This window comes from Procambarus clarkii, chromosome 13 (assembly GCF_040958095.1).
Source record: "Procambarus clarkii isolate CNS0578487 chromosome 13, FALCON_Pclarkii_2.0, whole genome shotgun sequence".
NCBI lineage: Eukaryota > Metazoa > Arthropoda > Malacostraca > Decapoda > Cambaridae > Procambarus > Procambarus clarkii.
In genome coordinates this window covers 12,340,496-12,357,279 of record NC_091162.1, presented here as the reverse complement: position 1 = coordinate 12,357,279, position 16,784 = coordinate 12,340,496, and the positions used below count along the sequence as shown (strand labels likewise).

The 16,784-nt window shown below is 40.4% G+C and overlaps 1 protein-coding gene across 1 annotated transcript in view; it reads left to right on the top strand.

Annotated features, from left to right (window-relative positions):
• The window catches only part of Nf1 (neurofibromin 1), a 139,288-nt gene that overhangs the window by 113,486 nt on the left and 9,018 nt on the right, over positions 1 to 16,784 (top strand). Inside the window, 1 exon segment of the mRNA XM_045740650.2 lies at positions 1,183 to 1,375. Within this exon segment, the coding sequence (XP_045596606.2) occupies positions 1,183 to 1,375 (193 nt within the window).

The following is a 16,784-nucleotide window of genomic DNA, read 5'->3' as shown; positions in this document are numbered from 1 at the left end:
GTATCTAGAGTTCTATATTTAATATTTGTATATTTAGTTCTATATTTTTTAATATTGTTTTCAGTCATACAATGTTCTTTTCTCAATTTATTTTTAACACTTGAGTAATGTTTATGCATTTCAAAAGCTCCCATCACACAAGAATAAATCTATGCAGATGAGTTTTCCATTAGGGAAACCCTGGTGATCTTTTCAAACAGAATATAATGGAGGTACACCACTGGGCACTTTTTTGAAACATCTGTACATTTCTGTACAACTATTCAGGTGAAAACAAGCAATCCACTAACTACCTGCTTGATGGGGTTCTGGGAGTTCTTCTATTCCCCAAGCCCGGCCCGAGGCCAGGCTCGACTTGAGAGTTTAGTCCACCAGGCTGTTGCTTGGAGCGGCCCGCAAGCTCCACATACCCACCACAGCCCGGCTGATCCGGAACTTCTCTTAGAAAACAGTCCAGTTTTCTAAGTGTCAAAACTAGTGTCAACCCATTACCCAGAGCCCTGGCTCACAGGGTTCCAGTGGATAAGGGAGTACCCAAGCAACAGAAAATGAGTTACTGTGAGGGGAGATCTCTTGAGTGGTAAGATGTCACCAGTGGAGTCCCATAGGGCTTTGTACTTGGACCCATCCTGTTTCTGGTACAGTACATGTAAATGATCTTCCAGAGGGTTTAGGCTTATTCCTCTCACTGTTTAGCAATGAGCTGCCAATGATGCCAAAATCATGACAAGGATAAAGACAGAGGAAGATAGAAAGAGACTACACGACAGCCTGGACAAACGGAAGGAATAATGCAGAAAGTGGCTACTAAAGTTTTATTCTATTTTTCCTATAAGATCCTTAAGATAATACCATGTTGTCCAGTTTGACACTGGGCCTCAAGGAGTAAATCTCCACTAAGAGCAGCCATTCTCTTGTATTCCAAATGAACATAACTGTACATCTTAATACACTTTTTTATTTAGAGAAAACAATACTGACAACTATGTAATGAAACATCAGGTTGAGAGTAGACTAAATATATAGGTAATGTTTCACCTGTAAAGGTCTTATTGATTCTGATAAAGCTTTTACAAGTGACATATTTTCTACAAATTAAGTCGATTCTCAACATAGTTTCTTTACATCAGTAATGTTGACAAAAAAAACATATCAGGTGGTGAAACTATCCTTATTTCTCAGAGTAACTGTACAGCAGAAAATGCAGAGTTATTTGTAAACTGCTTAGAAGCAATGGTAGAGACAGCATTGCCTGCAGATGGGGACGACACTTCTGAAATGGAGCTGGCGCAGTACCCATCTATGTTGTCTGTAGCGTCGGTGAACCTCTCTTCATCCATGTCTTCTCTCACTCTAGCTTCGCCTACAGAAAAGGGTAAGTAATATTCTATCACTGGCTTTATTACCAAATTGCTTTCTCAAAGTCTAATTTTTATAACATTTGAATTTTTTTAAGATGCAGTTTTTAAGTCGCAACAAAGTAGAGCATTGAATATAATGAAACACCCCTGTCCCCAGGAGTTCTTTAGTTGCTCCCTAGAGCTTATGCACCGATACCCCAGGACTAATACCATTTTACCAGGCATTTAATACTATCTTATTTCCTACTGGGAGTAGGGACCAGAATCCTGCACCCTCACAAGGGCAGAGGAGCCGAGTGTCTCATAAAACACCATATGCTGAGGGGAAAACTCTGCCAAAAGTGCTAAAAAAAATTAAAATGACCCCACTGACATACACAGTACCACTTTACCAGACAATTACTGGTATTCATACATACATACATACATACATACATACATACATACATACATACATACATACATACATACATACATTAGGCTTATCCTATTGAGGTCCAACTACTGACGCTTTCCCTGATGCAACCCCACAACAGTTACTCAACTTTGGGTACCTATTTACTGCTAGGTAAACAGAGGCATTAGGGAGAAAATGTGCCCAACCATTTCTGTACTACCCGGGAATCAAACTCAGGATTCCCAATTGTAATTAATTACCCACGTGTCGTTACAAAGAGAGCTATGCTCGTGGTGTCCCGTCTTTCCAGTCCTCTTTGTCATATGATGCTTTAAAACAACTGACAGTTTTGGCTTCCACGGCCTTCTCACTTAGCTTGTCCCAACTATCTACCAAACTGCAAAAGTGAACTTTCTAATGTTTTCTTGCCAGCTTTGTTTCCTTAGTTTGAATCTATAACCTATTATTCTTGAAGTTGTAGTTTTCAAGAATTATTCATTGTCAAATTTTGTCAATTCCTGTTACTGTTCTGTAGGTAGTGATCACATCACCTCTTTTTCTTCTATCTTTTTATATTTGGTATATTTAATGCCTCTAATCTGTCCTCATAGCTCTTGTTTTTTAGTTCTGGGAGCCATTTAGTTGCATGTCTTTGCAGTTTTTCCAATTTATTGATGTGCTTCTTGAGGTATGCGATTAATACAACTGCTCCATATTCCAATTTTGGTCTCACAAAGGTCATGAACAATTCTTTTAATATTTTCCCATCCATGTTCAGTATTTAAAAGCAATTCTGAAGTTGGAAAGCATAACATAGGCTCCTCGCACAATGTTTATGTGGTCCTCAGATGACAGTTTTGTATCTAGAACCACCCCTAGATCTCTCTCTCTTTATCAGAGTTCTTTAGAGCCTTTTCTCGTCATTTGTAGGGAATTGAGAACAAAGCCAACTATGTTACGAGACCCTAATTTGTGGTAGTACTAGAAGCTGTATATTTAGGAAATGGCTGTAGACACATTAAAAAGGCAACTCCGTCAGCACAGCAAATTGACAAATGGTAAGAAGCTGAAAGAAGAGATGAGGTCGATCTGAAGGATTACCCTGCTAAGGGTAATCCAAAGCAAAATGAGCTAAGGATCATGGAAGAAGCGACAAAGGATGAATGAACACAGTTGCTGTATGTTGTCATCTCACTTGCGTCAACTACTGTATATGGCACAAGACCGATTCATTCCAGAAGATATTTTGTTTCGCCAATCAGACCCTAGGCAAACCCCAACAGATCACAAAAAATAAAAGATTTGTTTTGAGAGAGCCTACATGCACAATAATACACAGGTTTGTGGCTTACCTTACCAAGAGTAGTGTAGTGAAAAATGTTCTTAATCCCACCACTGTTTCATGAGGCAAGTCAGTGGTGAGCAAACAAAAATTCCCAATTTTGTTTCTTTATAATACAGTATGGAAAAATAAATATCTCACTTTTATCTGTGGTGAAACAATGAAATCTTGCGATGACGTGACCAGTTCATGAACGCTCCTGCAGCACCCATCCCAGGGAGGCCACGGGGCCATTCAAGAGGCAGAAGTTGCACCGAGTAATATTTGATTTCATTATTTCAGTGTATCTGGCTTGTTTTTTGTTTTTGTTTTATTTATTGATTTTTTTTCTTCATTTATACAGTACAATTGAGATTATTTTTGAGTACTTGTACAGTATAGTAAAATATGTGGAACATTGGCTCACACATTAAAGTCGATGCATGTCACTAATATGCACACTAAAATGTTTTATTTACAGTAAATTATAACAGGGAAAAATACTTTTGTATCATTATGAATACTTTCATTCACATTATGTTTATGCTCCAGTATGTTCTGGAAGGTGTGATAAGCTCAGAAGCAGTTTACAGTGCACAAGGCAGTGACACATTTTGTGCACATGGTAACCGGTTTCCATGCCTTCTCTCTCCTGTGTGTGTTTACAGACAATGCACTCACGTATGTCTTTTGCTCTTGTTTCTTTCGAAATAAGATGTTCATTATGGTGTATCATACAGCCATCTTTGAATGCTTCAGTTCAGTTGTTACTGTAGGTGTTGTCTGGTCTAGAGTCATACTCAGGAAAGGTGCTCTTTCTGGCTCCTTGGTGGCTGACCCACCCTTTGTTTCCAGCGCTTCTAGCTCGGTGTCCAAACCTGGATGTTTTTCTACGACTCTGACTCTTCCAGCAGATCGGCCCAGCGATGTGTACCTCGCTGGTTCGAACTTCTCCTTTACTCTGTCTGGTATTTTTATGCATGTCTATCCCCATTTGTATTGGCAAGAAGGTGTCTAACTTGGCAGGATGTGCAAAATAGCCTCACTGTAAAGCGGAGGTGCAATAGGCACACTGAGAGAGAACTCTATCAACATCGAAGGCCCAAGATTTTTCAACACTCTTCCCCACACATTCGGGGTATAACTGACTGAACTCACAGTGTTCAAAACAGAACTTGACAAGCATCTTCAAAGGATACCTGATCAACCAGGCTGTGACTTGTATATTTGGCTGCAAGCAGCCACATCAAACAGCCTGGTTGATCAGATCAGCAACCAGGAGGCCTGGTCAGAGACCGGACTGTGGGAACATTGATCCCCCTAATCTCTAATAGGTAGTCAACAGGTAGGTAGCAGGTTGGTGTTCCACCTATGTCTTTCTTTATGGTGGCAGCATGAGGTTGCATGGTGCTTGTTTACATCTTGTCTCTTCATCATATTTCCTTAGTCTCTGTCCAGGTCTTCTTGTTGTGGTTTTTTCTTAATTAGCATCTTATGCTGAATACTGTCACCTCTTGTTGTTCAGCAGTGAGAGAGCCGCTGTTGCTTGCATTCAGTGTCAACACCGCCATGGCACTGTTTCACAAGTTGTCTCATGCGTTCTTTCACCTCTGGACCGCTCAGGCTCCTGAACTGTCCTTGTCTCTTGACCATGTTTTGGTTTTCTCTCCTTGCCTCGGTTTACAGTTCCCGTTTTGCTCGTAATGTTTTTCTTAAGGCTGTCTTTTTGTTGGCTCTCACCACCAGCTGCAGGGTTGGGGTGCTTGAGTGTTTTTCCTGGAGGCAGGCGGTTCTGTTCTTTTGGTGCCAACAGACAGTATGTTTGCAGCCTTCTTTTCTGGTGAAGAATGAATCAGTGCGCTTCTGGAGGCTTCTTCTGAATGAATCAGTGCGTCTCTATGGTGAGTGATGCTTTGTTGGTTGCCCAAGGATGCATCATTTGTTGTGTCCAGTGGCAGCCCTTCACTGCTATCCATGTGTCACTAGTTTTTCCTCAGTGGATGTGTTGTTGTTGACCCTGTTTGCTTATTTCCCTATTCTAAGGCCCACATTTCTCAGGTCAGCCACAGTGTCATTAAGTCTAGCCAGCCTGCGGTCTACCCTCGGGCCAATGATGTACTCAGATACATGGCTTTGGTCTCCATCTTCTCTAACATGTCTTGGGCTGATATTCAGGCTTGGGGGTTTTAGCATTCTAACAGGGTTCTGGCGGCCTAGTATGTAGTCAGTGTCCATGGTTTAAGTCGGATGTGTTGCTTTGGGCTGTCTCTCTCGGCCTATATTCTCTTCTTCATCTGAGTGTTGCTGCCTCGTCTCCTTCCTGGGAAGTACCATTTTTGTTCTCTGTGGTTAGTTAGCTTCTGATATCCACTGGGAAAGCTCCCTCTAGAAACCCATCACTGAATGTAATGAAATGCCTCTTTCATGAGGAGCCCCTGTGGCTCCCTGATTTCTCCCCCCTCCTTCCAGGTTTATCAGTTCGTTATGAGTTGTTCTTCAGCTCCAGAACTGAGATGGTGAATCAACTGAGGGCTGGGGCTAGGCTGCCTGGTGGCAATAATCAGTACTGATGAGTTTCAAGCTAGTTTGAGTAAATCCCTTGTTCGTGTATCGTTTGTTGAATTGTTTGGTGGTTTCGAGGTTTCGTTTTCTGTGAATCCTCCACTTGTCTCTAAAGCTTCACTGACTTTCTGGCAGCTTCTTCTGGTGGGGTGGTAGACTGTTTCCCGCTCTCTGTCTCTCTGTGACGGGGTGGGGGGGGGGGCAATTCTGGCTCTGATCCCTGGTAAGCCAAACAGAACTTTCGCAGCTGATGTGGCCCTTTAGTATGTAGCCATCTCAGCAAGATAGTTTCAAGGGGGGCCACCGGGGCTCCTTCAGAAAGAGGCATTTCATTACTCTCAAAACTGGATTTTTTAACTCGTGATTTACAACATTATTTAGAGAGTGTGAGATGGGGTTTGAAAAGATGAAGGTAGTATTATCAGCAAACAGTATTATCATTGATGACTACATACTGGCGTTTGTTGTGATATGATTGGATATAGTTCAGAGCAAGGCCTCAAATTTCATAGTGATGAAGTTGAGATGGGAGGTTATTGGGATTTAGGTTATTGAGTCTTTGTCAGGTTAATGAAGAGGCAAATTGGGAACTCATTTTTCTCAAGGGCTTTGTAGATTAAGTCAAGCAAGCTAATAATGGCATCATTGGTACTTTCTTGGGATCTGAAGCTAAACTGGCTGAAACTTAGTAGGTATGTTGAATTTTACATGGTAGGAGTAAAGCTCTTTGCAAATAATATTTTCAAATATTTTTGATAATATTAATAGGTTTGATATTAGTCTTTAATTGTCTATCAGCTGTTTTGCCTTTTATATGAATTGGAATTACCTTTGCTTTTTTATGTCAGGAAATGTTTGAGACTCAAGAGATTTAGTGAAAAGTAGAGCTACAGCTGGAGCAAGGACATAGGCAGCACTTTTGTATATCACAGCATTTCACCAGTGTCACCAGCTTTGGTTTCAAGTGAATAATGGGTATAATGTTATTGAGCTGATTGGCAAAAGGAGTAGTGTGTTAGGATAGCTGCTGGAGATATGTGCACAGTAGTAACGCACAATTATCCAAGTGTAGTTATAGGATGAGAGCCATGCTCGTGGTGTCCCGTCTTCCCAGTACTCTGTCATATGATGCTTTGTAACAACTGACAGTTTTGGCCTTTACAGCCTTCTTTCCTAATTTGTTCCAACCATCTATCACTGTTTGCAAAAGAGAACTTGCAAATATTTTTTCCAGTGTCTTTGTTTCCTTAGCTTGCATCTATGACTCCTTGTTCTTGAAGTTGCCGTTTTAAGAATTCCTCTTTGTCGGTTTTGTTGATCCTGTTTCTCTTTTGTATGTAGTGATCATATCACCTCTTTTTCTTCTATCTTTTGGCTTCAGCGTATTTAACACTTCTAGCCTCTTCGCATAGCTCTTGTTTTTCAGTTCCTGAAACTATTTTGTAGCATGTCTGCACTTTTTCCAGTTTATTGCTGTGCTTCTAGAGATATTGGCATCATACATCCACTGAATATTCCAGTCTTGCTCCCATAAAAATTGTGAACACTTTCTTTAATATTTCACCATCCATGTTCTGTTTTTAAGAGAGATTCTGAAATTGGAAAACATAGTACATGATCCTTTCTTTATATATCCTTTCCATTATATATCCTTTATGTGGTCCTCTGGTGACAGTCTACTGTTCAGAACCACTCTAAATCTTTTTCTTTGTTCTTTAGTGTCTTTCCATATAATTTGTGTGTGGCCTATTTTCTTCTTTTCCACATTCCATAACATGGCATTTATTCACATTGAATTCAATTTGCAAAGTGTTGCTTCATACACTTATTTTGTCCAGGTCATCTTTAAGGGTATGACAATCATTTTGAGTGTCATGTCTTCTCGAGTAGCTTAGCATCATCAGCAAACATGTCCATATAGTTCTGTATTTCTTCTGGTAGATTGTATGTGTCTGGGTCTTTGGAATATTTCTAGCAAGGTTAATGCAAATTGATGGAAAGATAGGAATATTTCCTGCAGTTTAGTTACTGTGCACCCCCATGCTATCATGCAAGAAGAGCCATACATCTATGGATCATCCAATAGAATCAACAGACTCCCATATATTATGACTGCATGCCTTAGACTCGGTTATTCTTTGGTAATTTGCATTACCTGCTGATGTAGTCCTGACCAAATATAAACTATGTCAGCAAAATTATTCACACATCATGTGTGTCACTGTGTCTTTTTCCTATACTTCATTCTTATTCTTACACATCAACCTTATTCCTGCACTTCAACCTTATTCCATACTTCAACCGTCTTGCTGTTCACCTCACTTTCTTTCGTTATATATTGACTTTCTCTACCACTCTTGCCTTTACATGACATTATGGTCCAGGATAAACCAAAACATCACCACCACCACCACACCACTATTACTACTACAACTACTACTACTGTCTCTCTGGTAAAGAAACCGAATACATGAGTTCAGTGTTGGGTTAAAAACATGTGTAAAAAAGTCGAGGTAATATGGGGTGAGGTCATGGGGGCAACCAAACATAGGGTAAGGGGATAGGGCCAAACATAGGAAAAGAGGGGAATAGGGCCAATCAAATACATATTTGGTAAGGCATTGGGTCAAACTGGTACTCAGTAGATGCGGAGACCTCAGTAGAGAAGTCTTATTAATCCAGTGATGTTTGGTGAGATCTGGGTCCGAGTGTTAGCAAGGAAGCGAAATCATCACTCTGTATATTTTGGGTGTGTCTTTTTCCTCCTATATGACTTCAAGGATTTGCAATCTTCTTTGGTCATTGGTAGATTCCAGGATTTTTGTATTATCTACTGGCATGTTTCTAGTGAGTTTCGTGTTATGTTCCCTTTGCATTTGGTATTGGAGGGCACCAACTTGTAGATGGCAGTTCAGGTGTGTTGAAAACTTTGTGGTGGTTATACCAATATAGGTAGATCAAAGGGGCATGTAAATTGGTATGTTTTTCTTAGTTATATATGAATATTAACATCTATTAAACTGAAAGCTAAATTATGTTTGCGTGATGTGGATACTGACAGGGATAGTGATGACACCAAGGTGATAGTTGGAGGCAAACTGATGTATTCTACAGACACTTCCACAATGCTCTATTATGTCTACAATTATTTAATACAATGGCTCATTCTCAAACAAAATTGGTTAAATTCCTCAATTTATTAAAAGTTTCTTTGACAGGTTTCATGTAATAGTTGGTGTTAAACTTACTTTTAGTTTTGAGTATAGTATCCATGTTTCAGTCTATAGGTTAAAATTGGATAAACTTTAGTTGACTTCAACATTACAACATTTTATACAAAATGTGCATAGGTATACATACATGTAAGACCACACGTAGTGTCTATACATTACTAAATTATACAAATGCCACAAATTTTAAACATGAAATATATTCAAGGCTTGGGCATCTACAAATGAACAGGCTGTATTTTTATATTTTTTCTAGAGTGAAGGATTGGTTTCTTGGATGAGAATGGGCATATATACTCACCTAGTGTGTTACCACCACAGAGAATTATGTGAGATCATTTGATAGAATGTTCTGTTGCAACTTGGCACTCTCAGGAGGGAGAGAGGATGTGGAGAGGGAGAGAAAGAGAGGAAAGAAACCACAGAACGTTTCTGGATAAAAGGATGTGGAGTGTATAGAGTGACTGTGGGGTGCTCTAATGTCGTATGTGTTTGGTTCACAGATGCAGGCTTGAGGTTCTGAGGATATGCTTGTTTACCTGTGAACCAGTGATACCCCAGCTGTAAGTATTAAATATCTAGGCCCCAATTCTGAGACATTACTTGTACGGTAAAAGCATTCATCTACCCTTATTGTAGAAAAAATCGAGCATTGAATGTAATGAAATGGCATTCTCTGGTGTGGCCCTCAGTAGCTCCTTAAACTAAACACTTGTTTAACCATGCTAGTGGGTAAACAAGTTAATGCAGCAGGCTCTGAGATCCACACTTGCCTGCTGGATGCCAGGACCAGAAACTGGCTCGCTCTGAGCTGAGAGGAGTTAGGAAACAAAGGTCAACTCTAGACTAAGAAAAAATCTCTATTAAGCATAAAAGCAACAAAATAAGCAATTGCTTGAATAAAATTTGGTGCATGAGGATAATACTGCAAACAATCATTGCCACAATTTAAATACCTCCAACCATATTGTGCTTGACCTCCACCAGGCCTAGGTCATCAAGGGTCCTAGCCAGATAACCCCATCACTACCCATACAAACTCTTCTACACAACAAGAAAGAAGGGAATAGGGGAATAGGGTGGGAACAGGGCACTAATGATGGCCCCACCAGAAAAGGGCATTGCATTACTGTACATTCATTATATGCTTAATATTTGGGAGGGCTCCCTCGGTAGCTCCTTGAACTCTCACAATGGTGCTTCAGTAGAGATAGCTATTATTTATGAAAAGGAACCAGTTAGTAAGCAGCAGAATATCAGCCACATGCCAAATGTCCAAATGCATCATGAACACGATGAGAATGCAGATAATAGTCGAGGACAATTCCAGTAATCAAAGTAGAGCCAGGAAAGAAAAGTCATCACAATAGGCATAGACACACGCAGAGGACAAATACAAAAGGGATAGAGAGGTTGAATGGCTCAAATATGAAACTAAGAGGCCTGTCACCTGACTTTCATACAGATGTCAGTACACATACCTGGCACATAGCCTGAAACCATCCAGGTAGGTTGTGTCGTTGATCTTCTGGAAAAGGCGGAGCCTCTGGAAGGAGAGAGAGAGCTAGGGCAGTGTGCCAAAAGGGTCTTGAACCAGAGCTGAGACAGACACATGGAATGGCATGGGCCACAATGATCTCTGACTTTGTTAGCATGAAAAGAAGCATCTGGACCAAAAGGAAGAGATACAGGAAAGACAAATGACTTGAGTCCAAGCAAAAATGCATCCATCATGAAAACCTCCCAGTCAGAGCACCACACAACATACTTTATACTGGAAGCCACTCTACCACTCTACATGAAGACAAATGTTCACCTGCAGATGGCCAAATGACTCACTAAGCCAAAGAAAAAGTGACAGAGACCATCAGTGTAACGAGAGCTTGAGGCAAAGCTCTATCCTAGGCCTGACATCCTTGAACAGCTCAAGCAATGGAGGAAGATGGTGCGACAGAACTGAACATCAAAAAACAGTGAAGAGGAAAGTGACAATATATGACTCATCTGAGGTGAAGTGGGAGCATGCACTACATGGTCCTGGTATGCTAGATTAGTCCCAGCCAAGTCACGAACTGAGAAGACATGCCAAGGACCACAAGCACCACAACCATGCCACCACAAGCAGAGGTCTCACTGTGAGCACACACTTGTTCAACAAATACAAATTATATTGGGGAGTAGAGGATTAGATGGCTGAGCCAGTCCCTGAAACACTGAGTGGGGTAGCTTCAGACTTACTGAAGACCCTGAAATACCACTCAGTTCAAACAGGCATCCTGAGGCCATGAATGCCAGGTGCTTAGATCCCCCTCCTCCCCAATGCTGTGATTATGCCATATATCGAAAGGGCTGGTGGGATAAACTCAGCCAAGAGTGCTCATGCAGTAGACGGGTGGAAAAGTCCGAGAAATATGGCCAAGAAAGCAGCACACAGGTGAAACACCTAGCGGAACAGCTGAAAAGAATTACCTGCCTCTGAGAAAACCAGTGAAATCTTTCTAGCCAAAAAGAGGAGGGGAGAGATTGGATAATGAACTGAAGGTAGAGCATCTAAGTAGACTCCAGGAGAAAATACATGGGAAGCCAACATGCACGGTGAACTGCATAGAAGTCTGTCATTGCATCCTGCAGGAGCAGTGCAAACAGCACGGGATCTGCAAGAGTTGTAGTAGTGGACAATAAGGCACAGGAATCTTCAAATGAGGTCCCAGGACCAATACATACTTGCTTAGAGAAGATCTTGTACACCATGCCGGAACAGAGAACCTCTACTAAGCTGGTGCAAGGACTGTAGTCTGCCACAATTGATGCCAAAGGCAACAAGGACACCTAAGCGTGGAGCTGCTGTGACCTAACATTATGGAAAAGGGCAGGAGCAAATGAGGCACTCTTGACTGCTGTGAAGGAAGAGTCTCCAAGAAAGATATGAAACACATGGGCAACTTTTTTTTAATTAAGTGCCTGCATGCAGCTTGGAGTTTTTACATCGTACCAACAGTCGTTTGTCTCATTACCTTCATACTTAATTTCTTAAAACAGTGGATTGTTTTGTTGATCTGGTTGATTTTTTCTTGGTTTTGGTTTGATCTGTGATCCCCCAAGATTCCTTCGCCTCATACGGAGAGCTAGATTCTGGTCCTGGCATCTGGTAGGCAAATTGGGATTTCAGAAGTCTTGTGGATATCCTTAAAGCTTGGCTAGACAGCACTCAGTTTGGGGAGCTACTAAGGGAGGCTTTACCTTTTAAAAATGCCTTCAAAATTGTTCATAAGCAAAACTTGCTTATACTTGCTGTGTTTTCTGCTCAGAAGTGATGTTGAAGAATGTGGGCAGGCAAGACTGACTTCTTCTGTGTGTGCTATTCCCTCACAAACTTAATTGCTAAGTATGTGAAAGATTTATGTAAAATAAACACCCCCAGCCTGTCCCCCCTCCCCTCCACATACACACACACACACACACACCATTGGCTACTAGAACCTGAAGGAATATATTAATCCATGTATTATCATAAATTTGTGTGCATTTATTTGAGTAACAGTATTTCACAAATCTGGCTATTTTATTTAAGACACAATTTAAAATATTTTCAAAGTTGATCTAGTAAAATAAAAATTTCTTGAAACATTTATAATTATTGCAGTATATGTATACATTAGAGTTTTGTACTAGGAAAGCGTTATGTACCCGAGTTGTGAAATAATCTTGTACACATTTCAAACCGGTCATTTTAGCCTTTTGGTTTTGTACAAGTTACATTACAATTGTTTATGACAGAAGAACTCAGTTATTTACTTCATGTCCTCAGTTATCATTCCTTGAGAGACATACATAGACTAGCTATGCATTTCAAATGTCACCTCGTGCAGACGTTGATACACACGAAGTACTCTTAATTCATTTGCATTATTAAAAAGTTTTGTATGCAAGTTGTGTGTGTAACTAGAAGTTAGTAAAAACTAGGATAGAATTTGAGTCTTCAAAGTAGATGAGTTTTGAAATGTACTTTTCTTTAATATTTGGTTGAAATTGTGTGAGACATTAAAAATAGACGATACCTGCTGCCTTCATAGGGAAAGTCACTGCATATTGATAAAGTTTAGAGTCCACTCCTAACCTACACCCAAGATTCCACTTTCCCTCTTAACATTTTCTTGACTTACATAATGCCATTTTCCTATTTTTTGTTTACATGACACCTCACCATATTGTTTGAGCATGTGCTTACATTCTGAGCATGTGCTTACATTCTGAGCATGTGCTTACATTCTAAGCATATTGCACATGTGCAGCTTACCCAAAGCACTTCAGACACCTGCTGGTAACATAGCAGATAATACCCCACAAGCCCAGCCCGGGATCAGGCATGACAAGTGCTGTCATTAATATTACACTACAACTGCTGTCACTAATATTACACTAAGCGGCTTTCTTAGTTTGCCGACTCTTGCTCCCTCAATTTATGGGTTTTTCATGTTGTTTGATCAGTCCTTGCCTTCCCTCCCAGGAGATGGAGCTTTCAGGGCAGGCATCTTGCCTTTGTCTCGGTTAGGTCACTGCAGAGTGGGTGGCTTCTGGCATAGTTGAAACGACCTTGTCTCTTCGTTGGGCATCTCGTCTCTTTTCGGTCCCGAAATATGTCTTCATTTCATCTTCAATCTTTTGGAGGTCGAGCGTATTCATTTCCTTCCCCACTTTTCACATGACCACTCTGGCCTAGGTTTGCCTCGTGTTGGAGGCTGGGGCCTGGATGATTTCTCTGTACCTCTAAGGACATTTATTGACACATCCCATCTGAGGTTCAGAAATTGGTTAGGTTTCATAGTTGGGGCAGCAGCCTTACTGCTTCAGGGTCCTTACTTTCAGCTTGAATTTAGCTCCATGTGTTTTTACCAGATTGGCTCGGATCATGGTGACTTTACTTTGTTTGTTGGTGGTTTGTATTCTGGTTTACTTCAACAACTGGCTGGTTTTGACTCCCCAGTCAATCTGCATGTCTACTAACCAAGGATCTGATTCTTTCCCAGCTCACTATGTTTGGATTCTTAGTGAACTGACAGAAGTCCTAGTTGGTTCTGTCCCAGGTTTGGACTTGGCTGGGCCTCGTGTGGTTGTCAGTGTGTGTCGTTTTCCCTTCCTCCTAGATCTTGGTCCTTTGGCTGTGTTCTTGCTTTTCTTTCTTCTCCTCAGTTTACAGTGTTCCCTTTGGTCTGGAATTATTTTTCTAAGGCTCTTTGTTCTGTTGGTGCTTGCCTCTGGTTATAGGGTTGGGAGCTTCATGCTCTTCGCTGGACATGGGGTTTTTGTTCATTTGGCCCTGGTGAGCATCATGTTCTTATGCAGCTGTCTCCTTTTCTGGCTCCAGGCCCCCCAACTAGTGGGGATAATGCTAACAAGCTCGAGCTTGTTTCCCAGAGATTCGATCATTTGTTTATATTGTTGGGGGGAGTTGATTTGGCAGTTTTGAGGCTTCAGTCTCTTTGAACCCAGCAGTGGTCAGTATTAGTTCACAGACTTTCTGGATGCTTTACCAATGGGGTGGCAGTGCTCTCTGGTGGGACCTGCTCTCTGCACCCCCCTGTGAGGAGGGGGGAGGGGGGGGCCAGGTTCTGGCACTGGTCCCTGGTAAGCCAAACGTTACATCAGCTCCACATCTAGTGTAACCCAGCAGGGTGGAGCCATCTCAGCAAGATAGCTTCAGGGAGATACTGGGGCTCACCCAGAAAGAGGTATTTCATTACATTCAACTTTTTATTTTATTTATTTATTTATTTATTTTGTTTAATTGCATCATAGATTTGAAGGTCCTGTAGTGAAGTGGTCACAGCAATCGTATCACAACCGAACGATCCCGGGTTTTAGTCCCTTGTCAGGACAGAAACGTTTGATTACATTTCCTTTCACCTGATGTCTCTATTCATATAGCACTAAATAGGCTGTGCCTGGGAGATAGGCATCTGTTGTAGGTTGCATGCTAGGAAAGGTCAGTAGTTGGCCAAGAAGGACCTGGATAAGATTAAGAAAGCTCTCTGTCCCCAACAATAGAAAAGTAAAGAGTTTAGTTGTGACTAGCATTATGTTGGTCATAATTGTCAATGCATTGCTAATTTATTTATATTTAATTTATATATGAAGACCTCATAGCACAACAGATTATTCAAAAGTATTAATATCACTGGTGAGCCTAACAGCTAAATCTAACTTTTTGGAAATATGTTTTATAAATGTAAATTAGCTGGGATTTCACTTTTGTGCAAGAAGTTATTGTAACTAGTTAACGGTCAAAAACAATTTTGATTAAATAAATCTATAATACTCTATATCACCTAAGTGACAATTCATGTAACAAATGTTTTTAGACTGACAGTAAATACATTAAATTTGGTCTTCCATTATATAATTAATTTAGTTTACTAATTTAAAGTGAACCATATTTAAAAATGGAAACTATTAAACAAAACTAAAGAAAGCTGTAAAAAACTAGCAAGGTAAAAATTGCTATATTATATAAATTGTAAGCTTATAAGAAGCAGAGGTTGGTATAGTAGTGATTATATAATACAGTATGTAACTTGAGTGAATGGTGTTGTGATGGTGTTATCTTGGACATGCACACCACATTTTTTTAAATACTGTACTGTACTCTGTTGGAATATGGAGCTGGTAATATAACCAAAAAGCTGTCGTAGGGTAAATTATCTCTTTTTAAGTGCTGTATATCTACAGCACTTATATAAGATAGATTTATATGCACATGACACAAATTGCAAACTATTTGTTTTTTTGTTTTTTTTAGTTTCATCCATTATCACATCTTTCTTTGAACTTTGAACTTGTCCATTTAAAGTTTGTTCTTAAACTTAAGTCATTGATTTTTGCACTTTGTTCTTCTTTATACAGTCTTCTAATTCTCATTTTTATGTACACATATTTTTACAAAATATTAATTTAATTTATAAGTTGGTATTTCTCTCCTGCTCAATAAATTGCCAGTAAACACAAACTTGTAGATGCCATACTAAACATGTGTGTGTGTGCAGACAATAAGTCATAATAATGTGGCTGAACATTAGACACCCAACCCACACATCTCACAATAAAGGAAGTGAGGACATTATGATCCATCCTCGACTATTATAAAGTTATGTCATGAAAGGAATGGTAGGGAAAGTTATTACAGTATACTGAATATAAGATGATAAAGTGAGGTGGAAGGCAAGAAGGTCGACATACAGGAAAAAGGGGAAGTAAAGAAGATGAAGTACGTGTATAAAAAAAGAAAATTGCAGAAGGCCTAACGGAGAGAAGAATGAGGTGAAATAGAATGAGAGATAGCAACATAAGAGATAGAAAAGAAAGAGAGCCTAAAGGGTCTAAATAAAATTCAGGTCACATTTGTTACCCAAAATTACCTGAGGGTCACCATCTCTCTAATGGCCTCGACGAGGCAGGAAGCCAGATTCTTGTCAAAGGTCCTGGCATTGTTCCTGACGAGGGGCCTGACAGCTGAGTTGACAGCGCTTCGGATTCATAGTTCCGAGGTTCCGGGTTCGCTCCCCGATGGAGGCGGAAACAAGTGGTCAGAGTTTCTTTCACCCTGATGCCCCTGTTATCTAGCAGTAAATAGGTACCTGGGAGTTAGACAGCTGCTACTGGTTGCTTCCTGGGGGTGTGTAACAAAAAGGAGGCCTGGTCGAGGACTGGGCCACGGGGGATGCTAAGCCCTGAAATCATCTCAAGATAACCTCAAGACGATATTTCTCCAACTGAATTTTGAACTGCAGTTATGCCTTGGCATTTTCAGGTTGATATGTAGGCAGGTCCATGCGACTACAACCCTGTGTGTTAAAGCATCCGTTTTCTGTCATAAACTGTGGCTTGTTGAGTTTGAAGCTGTTGCCCCTTGTATGTGT